General features: G+C 37.2%; 1 protein-coding gene across 1 annotated transcript in view; it reads right to left on the bottom strand.

Moving 5' to 3' along the window:
* The window catches only part of HSPBAP1 (HSPB (heat shock 27kDa) associated protein 1), a 47,918-nt gene that overhangs the window by 16,530 nt on the left and 9,909 nt on the right, over positions 1 to 21,479 (bottom strand). The window contains exons 2-4 of the mRNA XM_011971559.1: positions 18,806 to 18,991; positions 9,764 to 9,945; positions 178 to 314 (exon numbers count right to left, since the gene is read on the bottom strand). Coding sequence (XP_011826949.1) covers positions 178 to 314; positions 9,764 to 9,945; positions 18,806 to 18,991 — 505 coding nt within the window. The remainder of the gene's footprint in view (positions 1 to 177; positions 315 to 9,763; positions 9,946 to 18,805; positions 18,992 to 21,479) is intronic.

Genomic DNA, 21,479 nt, shown 5'->3' with positions numbered 1-21,479 from the left:
AGAGGAGAAACCAAAACCAGAGGTTAAGAGGTCTGCCCCAATCATGAGGCAGGCTGACAGAATGGGGCTGGGACTACACCTTGGGGTACTGCCCTATTCTCTCTGCCACCCCTGATGCATGCATGCACAGGTGCGCGCGCGCACACACACACACACACACACACACACACACATTACCTTCCTTGTACCTGGAATACCAAGTTACAACCATAGGAGTCCAGATGACAGGGTGTGTGGGCTCCCAAGGAGCCAATCCACAATGTACTTTCCTGTCCATTTCTTCCAGGAAACCCGAAGTCAGACCATTTCACATCCTGTTTTGAAATAAAGTTGCAATCCATCAAGAACTAACCAACTTCTCTGTATGGTAATGTTGCCCATTTTCACTTGCACATCTGTTATTTGGCAGTTGGAATATTCTGTTATGGAAAATGCTACAGATGCAAGAGGTTAGGTTTCCAGGGCAGTTCAAGAAATCTTTCTAGCCAACAACATATTTGAATAACCACACTAATAGTAATCATTCAACAAATATTTACTGACTACTTACAACATGCCAGGCACTGTTCTGGAAGCTTGTAATGAATCAATGAACAAAAGAGACAAAATGCCCACTCAGATGAAGCTTACATTTTAGAGTTGGAAACAGACAGGATTCTGCTGATATTTAGGGAAAGCGTGTTTTGGGCAGTTAGAACAGTGAATACAGTGGAAACATCATTATTTCAAATATCTCTAAGACGCAACCGAGGAAGTCAGAAATCCTTATTCCCTCTAAGCAGTGCATATATTTGTGTATATATGCAACTTACTAACTTTGTGTACTTCAATGACCACATAAAAGAAGCCTTCTCCTACATTAGTGGGGTTACTTAAAACTATCAATGCTGGAGCCTTAGCTCATACCTACTAGATCAGTCTTCAGGTGAGGGTGTCAAGGTACATCTTTTGAAATATACATCCATGGATGGCTTTCAATATACTCCCCAAAGTCATGAACTTCTTAAGTGCAATGATCTTTAAAACAGAGACAGCATAGTGCTCTGGACTTAGACTCTTCATATGCCTGGTTCTGTGGGCAAGTCCTGCCCAAGTCAACTACTGGGAAAAGCCTATACTTTTAGAAGCCGACAGTGCATTTGCAGCACAGAAAAATAGGGTCACACATAAACCGAAATCCATGTGATTAAACAGATTTATAAGCTAGAAAAGAAAAAGAACATACTAGTGAACCAGGCGTGATGGTTCTGCCTTATTTTTATTTTACTCACGAAATTTTCCTTTTGGTTTTAAAAAACAAAAGCAAAGAAAAAAAAACCCACTTCTATGTGCAGAACATCATTCTCAATGCTGACACTCCTTTTATCAGTAACTGCAGTCCAAATTTTCTATTTTTAGAGGGAAAACATTAACAGCTGTATTCAAAGAGAAAGGATTTTAAAGAGAAATTTAATGGATGGTTTTGAGGAAGACTAGAAAGGGCACTTTTTTTTCTTTTTTGTTTTGAGTGATGAAAATGGTTGAATACATGCACATAACTAATGTCTGACATAGAAGGGGGAATTTTTGCAAGGTCAGCACCACTGTAAATGCATATGGCTCACATGTGGCAGTTCCAGTGGGTGGTAAAAATCCTGTTCTCTCTGCATATAGCCCATAACCTCCATACTGGGAGCTTACCCCTGTTTTCTCAATGCCTAACTTAGTACCAGGCTCAGGGTTAGACCTTGGAACACACTGGCTGCTTGGGAGGGAAAGAAGAATCCACTGACTCATGATGATTAAAATAGTTCAGGCCAATGACATTTTTGAGCATACACCTGGTGTGATGCTGGGTGTTGGGGATACAAAAATTAATGTAACACAGGCCAACCCTTCAAATCTAATAATGGGCGATAATCCTATAAACAGAGCCTTTCAACATGATGTAACAAGTGCTCTGACACAAATATGCAGGAAATGCTTTAAGATCACAGCAGGAGAGCCCTGTACCCAAGCAGGGAGCTTAGGGGAGGCTTCCAATTAACCTGGTCCTTGTTGAACAATTTACCACACCTCAGTCTGAAGAATTTAACTAAAGGTAGCTGAAAGCCATTCAGTATGAAAAGGAAAAAAGAGACTTGTCTTAGCTAAGAAGAGACAGGTTATGTGATTCTTAATCTTATAGATACGTCCCTGCAGGAATCTAATGAATACCAAAGCCCCTTCTCCTCAGAAAAAGCACACATGAAATTTCATATATACTTTCAAAGACGTGACAGACCAACCCCACATGAAAAACCCTGTTCTAGAGCCCTGCTTTGGAAAGAATCACTGAAGAAAGATTTTTCTACAGGGTGAGGTTACTGTATGAGAAACTGAGGAGAGGCTTCCCTGGCCTCTTATCTAACAGTAATGACTTGAAAAGCAAAACTGTCAGCCAGGTGTGGTGGCTCATGCCTGTAATTCCAGCAATCTGGGAGGCTGAGGTGGGAGGACTGCCTGGGTCCACGAGTTCAAGACCAGCGAGGGCAATGTTTGGTGAGTCTCTGTCTCTACAAAAACTTTTTTTTAACAAATTGGCTGGGCGTGGTGGCATGCACCTGTGGTCCCAGCTACTCAGGAGGCTGAGGAGGGAGGATCATTTGAGCTTGGGAGGTTAAGGCTGCAGTGAGCTGTTTGCACCACAGCACTCCAGCCTGAGTGCCTGAGTGACAGAGCAAGACCTTGTCTCAAAAAAAAAAAAGCAAAAAAAGCAAAATTGTCAGTGTAAAAATAGACAGCATTGAGAGTTGGGATTCTCTGCCCAAGTAAGTTTAGCTACTTATGGGTAGTCAAATGTCTGAAGTCAATGTGGGCCCAGGAATCTGTCTTGAGTCTTGCTAGAAACAGGAGGCCCTGTTTGGGTGCTACATCTGTAAAACCAAAAAGGGTGATCAGTAGGGTGATCTGTCCTGGAGTCTACTCACACATACCTCAAGAGTTGGAAAAATCTTTAAAAAGCATCTATTCTCAGAAAGTTCTATTCTACACCATCCCTGAAAAGAGCAAAAGTAGCTAGCTTGGGAGGGAAAGTAGCTAGCTGGTTGACCACTTACTACAAAATCAGTATCTACTTCCTGGTAGCTTACAGAGGAGGATCCTAGGTTTGCTTTCTATAACTAAAGAGAACAAGTTTATTTCCTGCCAAAAATTGCTATTTTTAAGTTATCAGAAAGACTGTCCAGCTTCTCCTTTATTATTATTTTTTTTAACCTAGATGCAGCAGCATTAACTTTTCCTTCCAATTGCTCTTCTCTCAATTTCCTTTATTTGTCAACAGGCCTAAAGCCTGGCTTCCAAACTGAACCCCAGACACAGTCTACACAGAACCTGTATCCATGGAATTGTAACATTCCATGACCCGGACATCATACCATTAATGCACTGTCAGACGGCACTTTTCTTTTTAAGCAACTAAATTATACCAAGGCTAATATTGGGCCTCCCTGTCTCTTACTTGCAGACTGTTGCTTAGCATATCTCTTCAGCCTTGACTTATAGTCAAGGACTAGCCTAATATTTCCTAATTTTCCTTGTGATTTACTATTTGACTTATGGATTATTTAGAAGTTTAAGGTTTAATTTCAAATATTTGGGGATTTTTCAGCTATCTTTTTGTCATGAATTTTTAATTTAATTCTGTTGTGGTGAGAGAACATACTTTGTATGACTTAAATCCTTTTAAATTATTGAAACTTGTTTTATGGCCCAGAATATAATCAATCTTGATAAACGTTCCATGTGCACTTGGAAATAATGTGTTTTCTGTTGTTGGGTGGAGTGTTTTATAAATGTCAATGAAATCAAGTGGATTGTTCAAGTCTTCTGTGTCCTTACTGATTTTCTGTATATTTGTTTTACCCATTATAGAGACAGAGGTATTGAAATCCCCCTGCTATAATTGTATATTTGTGTTTTTCTCACTTTAGATTCGTCAGTTTTGTTCATGTATTTTGAAACTGTTATTGGGTTCATACACATTTGGGATTATTATGTCCGCTTGGTGAACTGACCTTTTATTGTGATAAAATGACCCTCTCTACCTTGGGTTTCCTTGTTTTGATGTTAACTATGTCTGTCTTCTCCTTTGAATAGTACTGGCATGAAAAAGGAGTGCTTACTATATGATTCCATTTCTACGAAATTCTAGAACTGCCAAACTAACCTGCAGTGACAGAAAGTACTACATCAGTGGTGTCTGAGAATGAGGGTGTAGGGAGAGACAGGTTATGAAGGGACACTGGGAAACTTTTGGACATGATCAAAATGTTTGTCATCTTGAATGTGGTGATAATTTCTTGGGTGTATGTATATGTAAAACTTAATCAAACTGTTCACCTTAAACATATGCTGTTTATTATATATCAGTTATACCCCAATAAAGTTGTGTGTGTATTTTTTTAATACAATGCTATTAGTACACTTTGATCCCACTGTCTCGACACTAGCAGTTTTGTTCACCATTGCATTTGTACCATCAGTGCAAATGTCAACACTGTGAAATAAGCAAATATCATCTTAGAAGTATTATGAAAATAATTTTGATCTCAAAGATCCTCTGAAAGGTTGTCAGGGACCCCCAGGGGTCTATGGGTCACTCTGGTTTACAACATCACAACTGTAATTACTCTATGTTCTTCTGTTCTGACTCCTCCTCTAAGTAATTCTAAAACAGTTTCTTATGAAAATACATTTTAAGTCATACTCCAGATTAAAATTAAAATACTTTAATCATGTTCACAAACGTTTTATAACTTAAAATTATATAACTAAGTAATTCTAAAACAGTTTCTTATGAAAATACATTTTAAGTCATATTCCAGATTAAAATTAAAATACTTTAATCATGTTCACAAATGTTTTATAACTTAAAATTATATAAGGATAGCATTTAAGACCCTCCCAAGTATGGCTGACGCCACCTGTCTGCTCTGCGTAAGGCCCTGTCCAGTCTCCTCACTGACCTATGCTCTCTCTTACCTCCTGGCCTCTGCTCATGCCCCTTTCAATTTCTGCCTGTTAAAGTTCTATGTTTTAGGACCTGGCTCAGGTTCAGCCTTGGCTATGAAACCTTCTCAACCACTTGTACCCATATCCATCTGTCCCTTGCCTTCCTTCCTATATGTTTTATTTGGATTACTATTTAAATGGTAAGTGACACAGAGCGTTTGTGTCCTCCTGTTCCTTTAACAATATTGTAAGCTCTTTGGGCTATATTTTATAATTTTTTACTCCTGTAAACTGCTAACATACTGCTGAATACATAATAGGTATTTGAATGATTACATAAGTGGATTTTTTCCTACTCTTACCATTTCTTGTTTTGATATTTCTCTGGGTCTTTAGGACCCCTCAGAGAATGTTTTGACTTAAACCCCTAGCTTCACCTTTGTCAAATTCTCTGTGGCTTCTAGTTAATCAGTGTAGCATTTGTCAGCCTTGGTAAGAAATTCTTAATCTCCCTGGCTCTCTACTAGTTTTGTAAGTTTTTACTTACAGCCTCTACTTGAAGTTTCCTCCTATTAACTCTTTTCTTCCACAAGTTAAATTTATCTATGAAAAATATGTATATTGATAAATATATTGGTATGATTGGAAAATATCCTGTAGCCTCAAGATGGCCTAAAAGTATGATTTTGACACTTAACTGACTTTTGTGTATAGCAAATAAAATTAATCTTATTATTTTTTAGTTATACATCATATCACTGACTAATCTAAATAAAGCACTTGTTTTGAACATTTTGTTCTCTACTTTCCTAGAAAGGTAGGGAATTTGTGACAGTACAAAACAAAATTTCTTTCCTTCAGACTCATTAGGTAAGAATGACAGGTTTTACCTTTTGCAATTATCAGTAAGTATCATCATAATTGAAGTTATTAAGAATCAACATGTAATAAAAGGAATTTTGCCCTAAGAATGCTTCTCAGGTAGATTCCATTTGACATTGTGATTTGAATTGGCTACTGAAGGTCAGGAGCCTTGTTAAGTCACCAGGTCACAGATTCCCAAAATACAGTAGATGGAAGAATAGTTGTAATATGTCTTGGACTTTAAAACATAGCTATGAGAGCATGTTGAAATTGAGGCAGGTGATTTGATAATGAATAATGGCATCTGATGGCCAGTGATGCTTTCTGATGAGACAAGTTGGAATGTAAGAATTAAGGTGTTTATCGAGCCTATCGGTGGGTAGAGAGTTAATTACCTCTTTTCTGTTTATGTACCAAAGGTAATTTTTCTAAGGAAAAAGAAACTCAGACAATTGCTAATGTACAATGTCAATTTAAGGGGCTGTTTGAAATTTGGATTGAAATATTTATCCTTTGTAAGTTTTGGAGAGTAATTATAATTAATTGTATTATTTTAAAAGTTATATTTTGGGCTGGGCATGATGGCTCATGCCTGCAATCCCAGCACTTTGGGAGGCTGAGCAGGCAGATCACTTGAGTTCAGGAGTTCGAGACCAGCCTGGTCAACATGGTGAAACACCATTTCTACTAAAAATCTAAAATTTAGCCAGGCACAGCGTATACTCCCAGCTACTCGGGAGGCCGACGCGGGAGAACTGCTTGAACCTAGGAGGCGGAGGTTGCAGTGAGCCAAGATCATGTGATTGCACTCCAGCCTGGGTGACAGAGTCAGACTCTGTCTCAAAAAAAAAAAGAAAAAGAAATACATAAGCCTGAAAGCTTCCTAAGACTTTTTTCTGATAAGAACAGTGGTATTAACAAACATGACTTTTTGAATAATGAAATGTATCAAGTATACTGAAAATGTGTCAACATTTGGAAGATCTACATAATTTAGTAAACCAATATTTTCCAAATGGTCCATGATAACATTACATAAGATCCATTCTGCGCAAGACAGACCAATGAATTTTATTACAAGGGTACAGAGTTCATTCATTATAGGTTCAGATTTTATATTGCAACTAATGAGCCTTTAAGAAACTACCCCTCATCAAGTGTGGTGTAGTATAAAAACAATCCACAATTATCTGAAAAGGCTGTTATTAATAAATATTCCTCCCTTTTTCAGTTTCATATGTGTGTGAGGCAAAATTTTCTTCATATACTTTAAACAAACCAACAAATTGCAATAGCTTGAATGGAGAAGCAGAGAATCCAGCTGTCTTCTTACAGCCAGACATCAAGGAGACATGCCAAAATGTACAACAATCCATCCCTCTGATGACATTGAAAATTTTTTGAATATAGTTATTTTCTTAAAAATATTATTATGTTAACATATAGTGGGTTGTGTCATTTTAAATAAATTAATAAACATTTTTTAAATGTACCCATTTTAATGCTTAACTACCCACCATTTTATGACAGATATAAGAAAGCATGAAACATAAGTAATAAGACTTGGTAGCTGAATGAATTAAACCAACATAGGTACCTGTGATGTAAGAAGACTTGGTGCCCAGAAAATTTCGAGACAAAAGGTGATATAATCCTAATGGACGTGGTTATTCATAGCAGAATTAATTGCCATAATATGAGCTGACAGAAAACTCATTCAACTCAAAATATCAGATTTTATAAGGGCTCAGTTAGAATTCCAGCACATTGCCAAAAAGACTGCCCTTTAGATCCGCACTTAATGGACAAGTCACATACTGCTCAGTGCTGCCTTGCCTGGGATGAGACAGAACTACTGAGGTCAGATCAAAGACTCATCCAAGGCAGAGTGAGCCTAGATTCAGGACAGAGAGTCCCAATGGGACTGAATGTATGCACTGCTCTGTAGGCACAGTAGTCATTAAAGCTCTGGAGTAGCTAAAGCTCTGAAAGCAGACTATTTGGGTTACCCCTTCGTAGTTGTATAATCTTAGAAAAGGTTTACTTAACCTCTTTGGGTCTCATTTTTCTTAAAATGGGGATAATTATTAAATCATAGAGTTACTTTGAGGATTATAAATGTAAAACATTAGAAAAATTCCCCTCAAAAGTAAGTACTTGATCAATGTTACTATTAAGCAATATTTTACCTGAAATATGGAGTAAAGTACTAGTCTGATTTACAGAGTGGTGGGGGGTGAGTATGAGAAACATAACAAAACACTTTTAAAGTTAACTATGAAATCTGTAAGTTCCATAATTAAAGAACCATAAAGTGATCACAATTAAGGTTGTAAGAAAAAACATCTACCTTAAAATTATCATTTAAAAATGAGTAAATAGTAGATTTGGCATTGACTTTGAATTCAGAGTCATTTACTGAGTGTTTTTAAAACCTATGCATTTCTTTCATGGGTCAGAGAATGAAAATACATTCTCAACTAACAACGACAGGCTGGGTGCAGTGGCTCATGCCTGTAATCCCAGCACTTTGGGAGGCCTAGGTTGGTGGATCACTTGAAGTCGGGAGTTCGAGACCACCCTGGCCAACATGGTGAAACCCTGTCTCTACAAAACCATACAAAAATTAGCTGGGTGTGGTGGCAGGCACTTGTAATCCCAGCTACTGGGGTTAGCGGGTGGGCGGTGGCTGTGGCAGGAGAATTGCTTGAACCTGGGAGGCAGAGGTTGCAGGGAGTTGAAATTGCACCACTGCATTCCAGCCTGGGTGACAGAGACTCCATCTCAAAACAACAATGACAACAACAACAACAACAAAACTATGGGGCAAGGTGACACATTTTTCCTTTTTTTAATATAAAAAAGCAAAATTAAGCCAGGCGCAGTGGCACATTCCTATACTTCCAGCAACTCAGGAGGCTGAGATGGGAGGATCTATTATAATACCTATGTTAACATCAGCATTTACATCTTGACTCAACATAAAAAAGAAAAATATACACTGAATGGAAAATTACTGAGGAGCCAAAGAACTATCAGCCTATGAGAGCCAAGTCCAGAGAGTGGGTGGTGGCAGAGAGGAAAAGAGGTGAACAGCCTGCAGGGATGGTGAAATATTTCTCTCCACAAAGAAGAAGCAGGAAGGAGGACTCTGGAGCCTTGGCCTGAGTGGGGGCAAGGCAGAGTCCTCCAAACAGCCTCTGGAATGGCTCCCATTCCTGCCCCACACCTAAGACACACATGGAAACAAGAGCAGAGAGTTTGCAAAATTATCTCACAAAATAAACTGCCAGTTTAAGGTAGAAAACATTTAAAAGAAAAGAGGATATGGTAGTCTGGAAACTCTGTTGTCAGTTATGTCAACATACGGCAAAGAACTTCCATAATTTTACTTCTGCAAGTCACTCCCACACTTCTACAGGGCTTCCGCTACCGAATACTGGGAGCCAAGTGTTCTCTGCCTCAGGCCATGAACTGCCAGATAAAACAGCTGTCCAAAACCCCTAGAGCAGGTAGAAATTGCAGCAGCAGCCTGGTCACAGCCCAGGGAATGCTCCTTCACAGAATCGGCTTTATGCTTTCATCTGCCTCACTGACGTGACAAGAACTTACATGGAGGTCAGGAGGCAATGAAGTTTTACATACAATCTATGCTTCTAACATACTCCAAACCGACTCAAGCACTGTTTAAAAGCAAAGGAGGGTGTATAGGAAGTTTGGGAGTAGGAAAACAAGGAAGCCTGCTCATCTGTGTGAGCCAAATGGTACACTTCTCTTCAGCAAACTTTCGGTTTGAGTGGGTGAAATATCCAGGACTCATGGCGATTACTTATGAGAGAAAAAGGCAGAGAAGGTGCCAGGGAGATTCTAATTTGTGTGTTCTCAAAAACAAATTCCTACCAAGATTAGAAGGAAGGTTCTGACTTACCTGGAAAATATCTGTCTTGTCTTCAAATAGACTGACAAAATATTTATAGTCAGCATAAGCCCAGAACTTGGAATGGTCATAATCTCTAAATGGTCCAGAAATACTAGACTGGTCACAGTTCCAGGTCAGAAACTCTTCGAGTGTAGCTTCTACATAACTACATGTAGTTTCAAACTGAGGAACTGCAATGTAAGAGAATGCAACTTTAAATGTATAGTGAACACATTTCCTAATTATTGTTGTTTTTTAAAAAATAAAGATGATTTCAACCAAAACATTAACTTTGAAGACTAACTAAAAATTCGTTTTGAGCCAGGTGTGGTGGTGTATGCCTGTAATCCTAGTTTCTCTGGAGGTTGAGGCAGGAAGACGGCTTGAGTCCAGGAATTTGAGACCAGTCTGTGCAACAGAGCAAAACCTCATCTCCAAAAAAAAAATTAATTAAAAAATTTAAAAATTAATTTGTACTTGTTATATAATTAGAGCCATTTATAAAATTCACAATACTCAGGATTAAACATAAAAGTATAAAGCACAGTTTTAACCTTAAGATTAAAGACTACCCTATGAGTAGATTTAGTAATCCAAACTTGAGGATTTAGTAAACAAAAACTTGAGGCACCATATAGTTAAATGCAAAATTTTATGCTGCTGACACTTGGAAAAGGCAAAGATCACTAGAGATGAGGGTTGATCAGGAAAGCTTCAAGAAAAGGTATCTTATCTGTCCACAGTGGCTTGCTATTATGGGTGTGACCCCAGTGAGTCAAGATTGGAGTCTCGGATTGACACAGACTATTCTTCTAAAAGAATGATGAAATATGAAATTAATTTTATTTTTGCAACTTAAATGAACATAGGAAGTTAATATTTAAGAAATCTGATTATGACTTCCTTTACAAAACATGAAATCTTTTCAAGATGTGATATAGATCAGTTAGCACAGTGCTTGACACAGCAGATTTCAGTAAATGTTCACAACTATTTTTTATTTTTTGTTTTTGTTTTGAGATAGGGTCTTGCTCGTCATACAGACTGGAGCACAGTGGTGTAATCTCGACTCACTGCAACTTCTGCCTCTCGGGTTCAAGCGATCCTCTCGCCTCAGCCTCTCAAGTAGCTAGGACTAGAGGCATGTGCCACCACGCCTGGCTAATTTTTGTATTTTTTAGTAGAGATGGGGTTTTGCCATGTTGGCCAGGCTGATCTTGAACTCCTGGCCTCAAGTGATCTGCCCGCCTGGGCCTCCCAAAGTGCTGGGATTACAGGCATGAGCCACCGTGCCCAGACAATGTTAGGCACTATTATTAGTACTTCTTATCCATTCATATATTTACTTGGAACCCTTTAAAAGTCAGCTGAATCAGTAGCAAGAAGAATATGAATATTCTTCTTTCAACGGCTTTTATCTTTTCTCTACGTTTCTGCCTATAACTGCTTAGAATTATCCAATCATCTTTTTCCTTTCCCTTCTTTTTCCTAAGCCACAGAATGGCAGAGAGGTAATAGAGACAGGGTGTATGTCAACGAATCATCCTAATTCTTCCACTTTAACTTGTCACCTCACTTTGAGAAGCAGGAGAACTTAACTAGGGCACATTTATCTAAAAGATTAAAATATACATATTCAAGAACTATTTAAATTTTAACAATTTTTGTAAAGCACTTAGTGCCTGGCACATAGTAAACAATCAATATACATAAACTCTTAACATATCAACATTGGCCAGGCTTAGTGGCACATGCCTATAATCTCAGCGCTTTGGGAGGCCGAGGTGGGAGGACTGCTTGAGCCCAGGAGTTTGAGATTAGCCCGGGCAACATGGTGAAACCCTGTCTCTATAAAAAATACAAAAAAATTAGCCAGATGTGGTCGTATGTGCCTGGAGTTCCAGCTATTCAGGCAGCTGAGGCGGGAGGATCACTTGAGCCCTGGAGGTTGAGGCTGCAGTGAGTAGAAACTGTGCCACTGCACTCCAGCCTGGGTGACAGTGAGATCCTGTCTCAAAACAAAAACAAAAACAAAACAAAAAACTACCAACTTCATCAAAAATTTATCATAAAAGCACAGAAGTACATAAAGTTTAATTCTGACAAACAAAAGTGCATGTGGCAAGAAAGCTGTATGACTCTGGGAAATAGGAGTCATTTCTAAAAGATTTAAGTAACTCCACTGTAAGTCTAAACATATTATACCATCTTAGGAGTTTTCACTTCCTAGAATTCAATCCAACTGAATACTAAAGCCATTAAATGAGCTACTTGCCCTTGGGGTGGACTAAGCAGGACTTTTCTGTTGAGGCCAGTTATCTCAGGCAAGCCTGATTTGCAGCCCCCAGAACCTGGCCTCATTAGAAGACTTCATTTTCTGTTATAGCAAGCTCTGCACGTTAAAAAATGTTAAATCTAAAAATGTAAAAATTACATATGAGAACTGTTACTGTCAGGGGAAAATTATCATGAATGGAATGAATGAAAATGACAGATCTTTTCATTTCCATAATGATTTCAAAATATAATTTTTTTACTCTTTCCTGGTAGTAGCATCATCAAAGGTACTGCTCTGATTTTGTTATAATGACAATTTCTTTCTGGGTAGTACAGTTGTTATTCTTAGTTTGTCTTATGCAATGAAATTATTCCTTTCTAATTTTACCAAGATTCTTTCATTTAATGTTGAAGTAGTCTAGGCAACTATAATGTTCATCCTACTTACTGTAAAGTACTAGGTAAGAAGCGCAACTGAGGTCAGGATTTGGCAGTAGTGTACAAGCTGAGCTTGCTTTTAATTATTATAAAAAGGGGTCCTAAAATAGTTTTTGCACAACAGGATAACAACTATTTCTCCATTTTGTTAAACTTTCATCATTTTACAAGTAAGAAATAATACATGATGCCTAAACTCTAAACAGGTCTTTTGATCACTCTATCCCCCTGCTTTCAGATGTTCAGGGTTATTTCTACAACTGCTTGCCAAATTTACTGCCAACTGAGATACAACACTGCCACTGACCACATATCTTGGGAAACAAATCTGATCCAAAATGCTATGTGATGTTCTCTCTCTGCTTCCTAAAATAAACTAAGGAACACATGATATTCAAAAATGCCAATTATTAACACTTCTATTTCAAGTATTCTAGAAAAATTCTAACCAAGACCTAAGACCTAAAACAGAAATAAGAAATATACTCAACAGAGAGGAAACAAAGTTATCCTTTTAAAATCATGTGCCTGTCTAACTAGAAAACTCACAAAACAACACAAAACTACCTAGGCTAATTAGTAGGTGCACACAATATAAACACACTGAAACAAATGGCTTTCCTCTATAACCAATCACAACCAGTTAGAAAACTGTAACAGGCAAAAATATTTCCTTCATAACAGCTATAACAAATTTACAATATTTTAAGGAATCTGTAGACCTATGTAAAAACTATAAATCACTTTACTGAGACCCAAATAGACTTCGTAAGTAAAGATAACATGTTCCTGTGTAGGAAGATACAGTATTATAACAATGGGATTAATTAATTATAAAGCTTAATCAATTTTCATTTGAAATTCCAACAGGTTTCTTTACAGTGAGAACTTTGTGTAACTCTAAAGTTCATTTAGATATATAAAAATTCAATAATATCTAAGAAAAAAGAGTAATTAGGGAGGATGAATTGTATATTCAAATATTAAAATACATACCACTACTAAAAGCATGTTTTAAAACTGTTTTACTGGCCCCCAAACTGGTAGCTTAATATGTGGCCCAAAAACTGATGCTGGAATATACAAGAATATAGTAATATAATAAAGGTGATTTCCAAAGTCAGTAGGGTAAAAAAGAAATATTCAGTAAATGGTATTGGAATAAAATTTCCAAATTTAGCTATTTGTATAAAAAAATTCACTGAATACCATATAACAAAATAAGTAAGAAATGGATAGTTAAATGTAAAAAAGAAATCATTAATCAATTAGAAAAAAACTATTAGAATATTTCTCTATTTTCAGGATAAAGAAGGAATTTCTAAAGTTAAATGAAAATAAAAATGTTAATAAAGCATTATTTAAATTATATAAAAATATAAAACTGTGAAGCTAAAATGAGAAAGCAAACAATAACTAGGAAGCTTATTAGTTAACAACATAATCTTCTTTTTTTTAATCTGTTTTACTTATTTTTTTTATTTCTAGAGGCAGGGTCTCAGTCTGTTGCCCAGGCTGGTGGGCAGTGGTGTGGTCAGAACTTTGAACTGCTGGGCTTAAGCAATCCTCCTGCCTCAGCTTCCTGAGCAGCTAAGACTACAGGTGTGCACCATCACACCCAGCTAATTAAAACAATTTTTTTTTTTTAGAGACAGGGTCTTGCTATGTTGCCCAGGCTGTTCTGGAACTCCCAGCCTCAAGTGATCCTTCTTTCTAGGCCTCCTACAGTGCTGGGATTATAGGTGTGAGTAGCTGTGCCATGCCACAATCTTCATAATATATAAAGAATTCAAAAAAATTTTTAAACCCTAAAATCCCAATAAGGAAATAGTCAAAGACCAATTATCAGAAAAAAATACAAGTTACGAATAAACATGAACATATGTTCAATATCGCTAGCAATCAAATAAATGTGTGTGTGTTTTGTTTTGTTTTGTTTTGTTTTTTTGAGACAGAGTCTCACTCTGTGGTCCAGGCTGGAGTGCAGTGCCACTATCTTGGCTCATTGCAACCACTGCCTCTTGGGTTCAAGTGGTTCTCATGCCTCAGCCTCCCAAATAGCTGGGATTACAGGCGTGCACCACCATGCCCAGCTAATTTTTTGTATTTTTAGTAGAGATGGGGTTTTGCCATGTGCCCAGGCTGGTCTCGAACTCCTAAGCTCAGGTAATCCACCCACCTCGGCCTCCCAAAGTGCTAGGATTGCAGGCATGAGCCACTGCACGCAGCCAAATAAATGTTAATTAAAATAATGAAATAACATTTTTCATGTAACAGGGCCTCGCTCTGTCTTCCAGGTTTGAGTGCAGTAGCGTGATCACAGCTAACTGCAGCCGCGACCTTCTAGGCTCAGGTGATCCTCCCATCTCAATCTCTGGGGTAGCTGGGACAACAGGTGCACGCCACCATACCCAGATAATTTTTTTGTACTTTTTGTAGAGACAGGGTTTTGCTATGTTGGCCAGGCTGGTCTTGAACTCCTGGGCTCAAGCAATCCTCCTGCCCCAGGCTCCCAAAGTGCTGGGATTACAGGCATGAGCCAGCATGCCCAGCCTGAAAGATTTTTAAGATAAATTTCAGTTTTGGCCAAGGAGTAGCAAAACAGGAACCCTCACATGTTCTGAAAAGAATGTAAATAGAAACCACCTTCGTGCAAAGCCCTTAGCCATATGTTTCAAAGCCTTTCATTCTTTCACTTCACAAATTGAATGTCCATTAGGTGCTCAGCCCATGATGAGATGTGGCCCTTGCCCTCACAGAAGTGACCTTCTTGAGGGGAAGAGACTTCAAACAGGTAATTATACAACCATGTGATTACAACTGTGCTAAGTGTTACTAAGAAATACAAAGTGTTCTGAGGTAATTGAATAGTCACACCTGATTTGTGGTATGGGGAAGGATAGATTTGTCAGGAAAAATGACATTTAAGCTAAGATCTGACAGAAGGAGATGAATTAATTAGGTAAAGTTGGCGGAAAGGGAAGTGAGAAAAGAGAGACTAGACACAGGGAACTACATACACATGCGAAGGTCCTGAAGTGGGAAGAAACAAAGCCCTGGAAATACAGAAACTGAAAAATGCTTGTCTGGCCTGAGCTCAGGGAGAGAAATGATGCTGGGCCTTCCACACCACAATGGACATTTTGGTCTTTAGCCTAAGCGTAACTGGAAGCCATTTAAGTGTTTTAAGCAGAGAAATAAGATTAGATTTGTTTTCCTAAAAGTCGTCTCTGGCTTCAGTATGAGGAATGGTGTGGAAAGGGAGGGCAAGGGGTGCAGACAGACTAGGATGAGGCCATACAACTATGGAGGTGAGAGAGAGTAAGCGGGGTAATGCCCACTAGAGGACAGCTGTGGAGACAGACAGAAGCAGGCGGATGCTAGATATTTAGGATGTAAGTCACTGAGTCACAAGACACCACTCAAGACAAGCAATCAGAATGACTCAGAGGTTCTGGTGTAAGGAGCGTCACAGATAGTGCTGCTAATGATGATAATGCTCATATCCTTTGATCCAGTAACTCTCCTAGGAATCAATCCTAAGGAAGTAATCAGAAACTGTGACAAAATTTGTTTGCAAAGATGTTCACTACAGTCTTTTTAAAATTTAAAACTTGTAAGCAATCTAAGTCATCAAAACTTTAAAATAAATTATGATACTACCAAACAATCAAATATTAGGTAGCCATTGAAAAATTATACAATCTCAAGAGAAGCTGCTCAGAGTAAAAGAAAAAAAAAAGCAAGCTATGAAAATTAATACAACTTTATTTTTAAAATACAGAAAGGCCTACATGGGCATTCCTCAAAATATAACTAGAGGTTATCTCTGAGTAGTGGGACATTTGCAAGTCATATACTTACTAAGGGTAGTATCCAGAGTATATAAAGAACTCTTATAACTCAATAATGAAAAGACAAAAACAATTAGAAAATGGGCAAAGGATTTGAATGGACATTTTTCCAAAGAAGATATACAAATGGCCAATACACACATAAAAAGATGCTCAACATTATTAGTCATTAGGGAAACACAAATCAAAACTATAATACTACTTCCCATACACTAGAATAGTTATAATTGTTTTTCTTTGTTTTTTGTACTTTTAGTAGAGACAGGGTTTCACCATGTTGGCCAGGTTGGTCTCAAACTCCTGACCTCGTGATCCACCCACCTCGGCCTCCCAAAGTGCTGGGATTACAGGCGTGAGCCACTGCATCCGGCCTAGAATAGCTACAATTTTTAAAATGGAGTGTTGGCAAGGATGTGGAACAAACTGGAACTCTCATACATTGAAAGTGAGAATATAAAATGGTGCAGCTGCTTTGGAAAATGGTTTCTTAAAATGTTAAACACAGAATTACTGTATGACCCAGCAATTCTACTCCAAGAGAAATGAAAATACATGTCTACACTAAAACTTGTACATGAATGTTCATAGTAGCATTATTTGTAATAGCCAAAAAATGGAACGACCCAAATGTCCATCAACTGATGAATAGATAAATAAAATGTACATATTCGTACAACAGAATATTATTTGGCAATAAAAAGAACTGAAGTACTGACACATATTACAACATGGATGAACCTTGAAAACACACTAAATGAAAGAAGCCAGGCACAAAAGGGCCAATATTGAATGATTCCACTTATATGATATATTCTAAGTAGTCAAATTCATAGACACAGAAAGTAAATCAGTGGCTGTGAGGGCCTATGGTAAGGCAGAATGGAAAATGATGCCTTAATGGGTACTGGGCTTCTTTATGGGATAATAGCAATATTCCAGAATTAGAGAGTAGTGATGGTTGTACAATATCGTGACTACACTAACAACCAATGAATCGCATACTTTTAAATAGCTAAAATGCTCAATTTTATGTTATGTAGATTTTATTTAATAAAAAAGAACATTGTCTTTACTAAAAGCTCAGAGTCGTTTCTCACAACCTCAGAGAGTTATTTCCCTTTTTTTTGGTGCTTAAGTATTAACTTGAAAATGTCAAATTACTGTGTCTCATCTATAAAATGGGATAATAGCAGCACTGTCCTAAGGTTTTAGGAAGATTCAGAAAGCTAATACCGTATGTGCAAAGTATTCACAATAGTGCCTGAAACAATAGCTTTAAATAAATGTTAGCTATTGGTAGTATTGTACTTGGAATCTAACCAGAATGTGAAAAAATTACTATTTCTATTTTTATCCAAATTAGTGTCTAACAGACACTTCAATGAGAGGCAGATTTCTTTGACTAAAATCAACAAGGAAAAGGCACAATTTGATTTTTATGTTATTGCTGCTGGTCTAAGATTGAATTTTAAACAGTTTGATCTTTGATTATAATGAGATGACAAAGAGTTCCAGGTATATTCAACATGCTACATCTGTCACAGGAGTACAAAGGGGTTCCAGACACCAAAAACTAAATAATTCTGTCAGCAATGCTACAAGGTCAAAATGAGAGAAAGCAGGTTGGAGCAGCAGGAAGGGAAGCTGGGGACTTTTCTAGTTCTCCTGAGCTGTTAATAGATATTAACAAGCTACTTTACCTCAATGCTTAAAAAAACTGAAATTCTAGACTACCAAATTTACCCATATTGAAATATAAGTTAAACACCAGAAAATGATTATAGACTCTCTTAGATTAGAAACAGTAGTTTTAGAGTTAATGGTAAATTATCTAAATTTTAGAGTTAATGGTAATTGCTTTATCTGAAAATAAGGCAAACAAATCAAAATGTTATGTCTTCAGAAAAGAAGAGGCAAAATCTATTTGCTTAAGAGAATAAAAAAGCGAGCTTTACATATGGTTCATGTTTGTGCAATGCAAAACAGGTCAGTCAGTCAATAAAGCAAAGGGATAAAATTACAACCCAGTAATTATACAACTATAAATAGTGCCTGAAGCCACAAATAAAAGGACACATTCTACTTGAGTAAAAAGTGGACGGCACTATTAGATTAGTATTGGTCTAATAGGAACATAAATAAGAGCACATTAACAAATATTTATTTATAAGTGTCTAACATTTAATGAACCACAATAATGTTTAGCAATATACATAGTAAGATACATGAACAAATACATTTTGTATGCGGTCATAAACTATAGACTGTTTTGTCTATACTTTATATAGACAAAAACAAAAAACACTTAAGCCAAACTGTTTTCCAAACTTTCCAATAAAATATTCCTGTATGTACAGTGAATGGTCAAAAAAAAAAAAAAAGGATTAGAAAGCAAGCATTTTCAAGAGATCAGGAGGCCACTGCTGAGAATGCAGGGATGCTCCTGAAGAGACATTATGATAGTGATTACCTATAGTCATACCTGTGCTCATGCTTTTCATCCCCATTCTGAATCGTATCCGTTTGCCATGAAGGACCTCCGAAAGGTATTTAGCATTCCAGTGTCGTGCTGGCCAATCAAACACCATGTTACAGAAGATTGCAGGTTGTTGTAAAGACATGATAATTTCTTTTGCTTTCTCTGGCGTAAAAGGTTTGACATGTTCACCTAGAAAGAGAAATGAATAGAGCAATAGATAGAAAACTATCAAGTTTTTTCATACAATATGGAGAAAAAAATAGCGAATATTGTTTTTATCATGGCAAATCATTCTCTACAATTACAATGATGTATACATCATTTACTGCTGTTTCTATACACATATGACCTCAAAAGACCTAATTCTTTTCTTTTTTTAGATCCAGGGGTATATGTGCAGGTTTGTTACATGGGTATATTGTGCAATGCCAAGGTTTGGGTTTCTGTTGAACCTATCACCCTATCACCCAAATAGTGACCACAGTACTCAACAGGTAGTTTTTTAACCCTTGCTCCTCTCCCTGCCTCCTCTCTTTTGGAGTTCCCAGTGTTTATTATTCCCATGTCTGTGTGTACTTGATGTTTAGCTCACACTTATAAGTGAGAACTTGTGGTATTTAGCTTTCTGTTTCTGCATTAATTAACTTAGGATAATGGCTTCCATCTGCATCCATGTTGCTGCAAGGGAAATGATTTCATTCTTTTTTATGGCTGCATAGTATTCCATGGTGCATATATATATGTATGTATCTCATATTTTCTTTATTCAATCCACCATTAGTGGGCACCTAAGCAGATTCCATCTCTTAGCTATTGTGAATAATGCTGTGATAAACACATGAGGGCAGGTGAAAAGACCTAATTCTTAAATGATTTTACTCATACTAAATTTTAAGTGTTTAAATTTTGGTAGATATTTACAATATTCAATGTCAAAAATGAAACTTTAGTGTTAAAAAAGGCTTTCCAACTACATCTTTAAATTTTAGAAGGTGTGATTTTTTGGAAAACACTACTTCCTAAGTAGAGGATTATGTAAGAAACGCTGATGGGAACTACTCTTGAACAACTAGAGTTACTGCAGTCAGCAACAATTCTACTTGTTATATCACAGGTTAATGCCAGAAAGACTACTGAGTCAATATAGCAGTCAACCGGGGAGGGAGAAGGATTATTTTTATTGCAATTTTAAAAGGATAAAAGATGTACTTAGATGGCAATCAATATTAATCCTTGGTTTCAACTGCATCTATAAACAGTACAGAAGAACTGTACAAACCAACACTGTAATTTAAATAAATGTCACAGAATCATAAAATATTAATCTTGGATAGGAGAGCAAAGATTAGTATTTTTTGAATAAAAGAACAAGCAAGTTTCTCTTTTAAAGACATCTTAAGATGGCAAGTTTTTTGGGAGGTTTAAAAAATGCTTCATACTCTCTGACCCTCAAAACATATATTTATGATTATCAAGAACAATCAGCTAACCCTCTATTTTAGTTACTTTATCTATAATTACACTGAATTCAAAACATTAAGAAAAATTCATAAATAGTCCAAATTCTTCTATCACCCAACCTTCTTCTCTATGATAAAAGGAAGAGGGATAGGGAAGGAATCATCAAAGAACTTGAGTAATTTGTGTTTGTCTAAAGGTAAGGTTTGTTTTTAAAGAAACTGAAAACTTAAATCAGTTTGGCCTCCTTTCTCAGACAAGGACAAAAACTTGGAATCCCTTCTTAAGCCCTCAGTGAAAGTCAGCAGGCTCTAAGCCCTTGGTAGATGACATTTGAGAACAATCTGTTACCTTCTACACAGTCATCATTCTAAGTGAGAAGGTCAGTGTGGATGCTCAGAGGGGAAAGGCAGGAGAGTCAGGGACTGCATGCAGTGAGGAAGAGAAGGCACCCTTGGTCTCACTGAAAAGCAGCCCCTGGTTTATCTTCAGGTGACCTCTACAAGGTAAAGAGCCCTGTAAAGGATAACATTATGTGACCAAGAATACAATTTTCTGTTTTTCCTTGAGATGGTTGCTTTTTATTGTGTTTTTCACTTTTGACATGTACAGCAACTTTGCATTCAAGTTCTTCATCCATTCCATACGGGTCTATAAGTCTAAGTACAAGGTTACCTATATGGCAGTGCACCAAATCTTCCTGGACTTGGTATGCCTGGATTCCGCGTATATGAAAATGAACACCTACATTTTTTTATTATATGTTTTTAAAGTTTTGCTGTAGACTACTTGTACGGAAGGTCAAATTTCTCCTCTACCCTCTTAAAGTCTCTAGCTGAGACTGACATAAAACAGGTTAACAGGGAAACGCATACAAACATTATTCAGAAATTTTTACATGTACATGGGAGCCCTCACAAGAAAAATGAAGACCGAAAGAAGCAGTTAGAGCTTAACATCTATATAGTAGGCTGGGCAAAGAGTAGTAAATTTTGAAAATGAGACAAGACAAAGAAGTTGGGTGAGTACAGGTAATTGTGGAAAAGTGACTGGGAAGATAAATGTTGGTTTAACAAGGTTTGTTAGTACAGATTTCTCTCAGCCTTTATTACCCATCTTTGGTTACAAGAATGTCTTCCTTGTTCCTGGTACAGGGAGGGCAACTTTCACATGGAAGTTTTACCTCCCGCTTTTGGGAAGAAAAAGGGAGCTCAAAATG

The sequence above is a fragment of the Mandrillus leucophaeus genome, unplaced genomic scaffold (genome assembly GCF_000951045.1).
Source record: "Mandrillus leucophaeus isolate KB7577 unplaced genomic scaffold, Mleu.le_1.0 Scaffold123, whole genome shotgun sequence".
NCBI lineage: Eukaryota > Metazoa > Chordata > Mammalia > Primates > Cercopithecidae > Mandrillus > Mandrillus leucophaeus.
The sequence above is the reverse complement of the archived record's forward strand: the minus strand, read 5'-3'. Positions and strand labels throughout refer to the sequence as shown.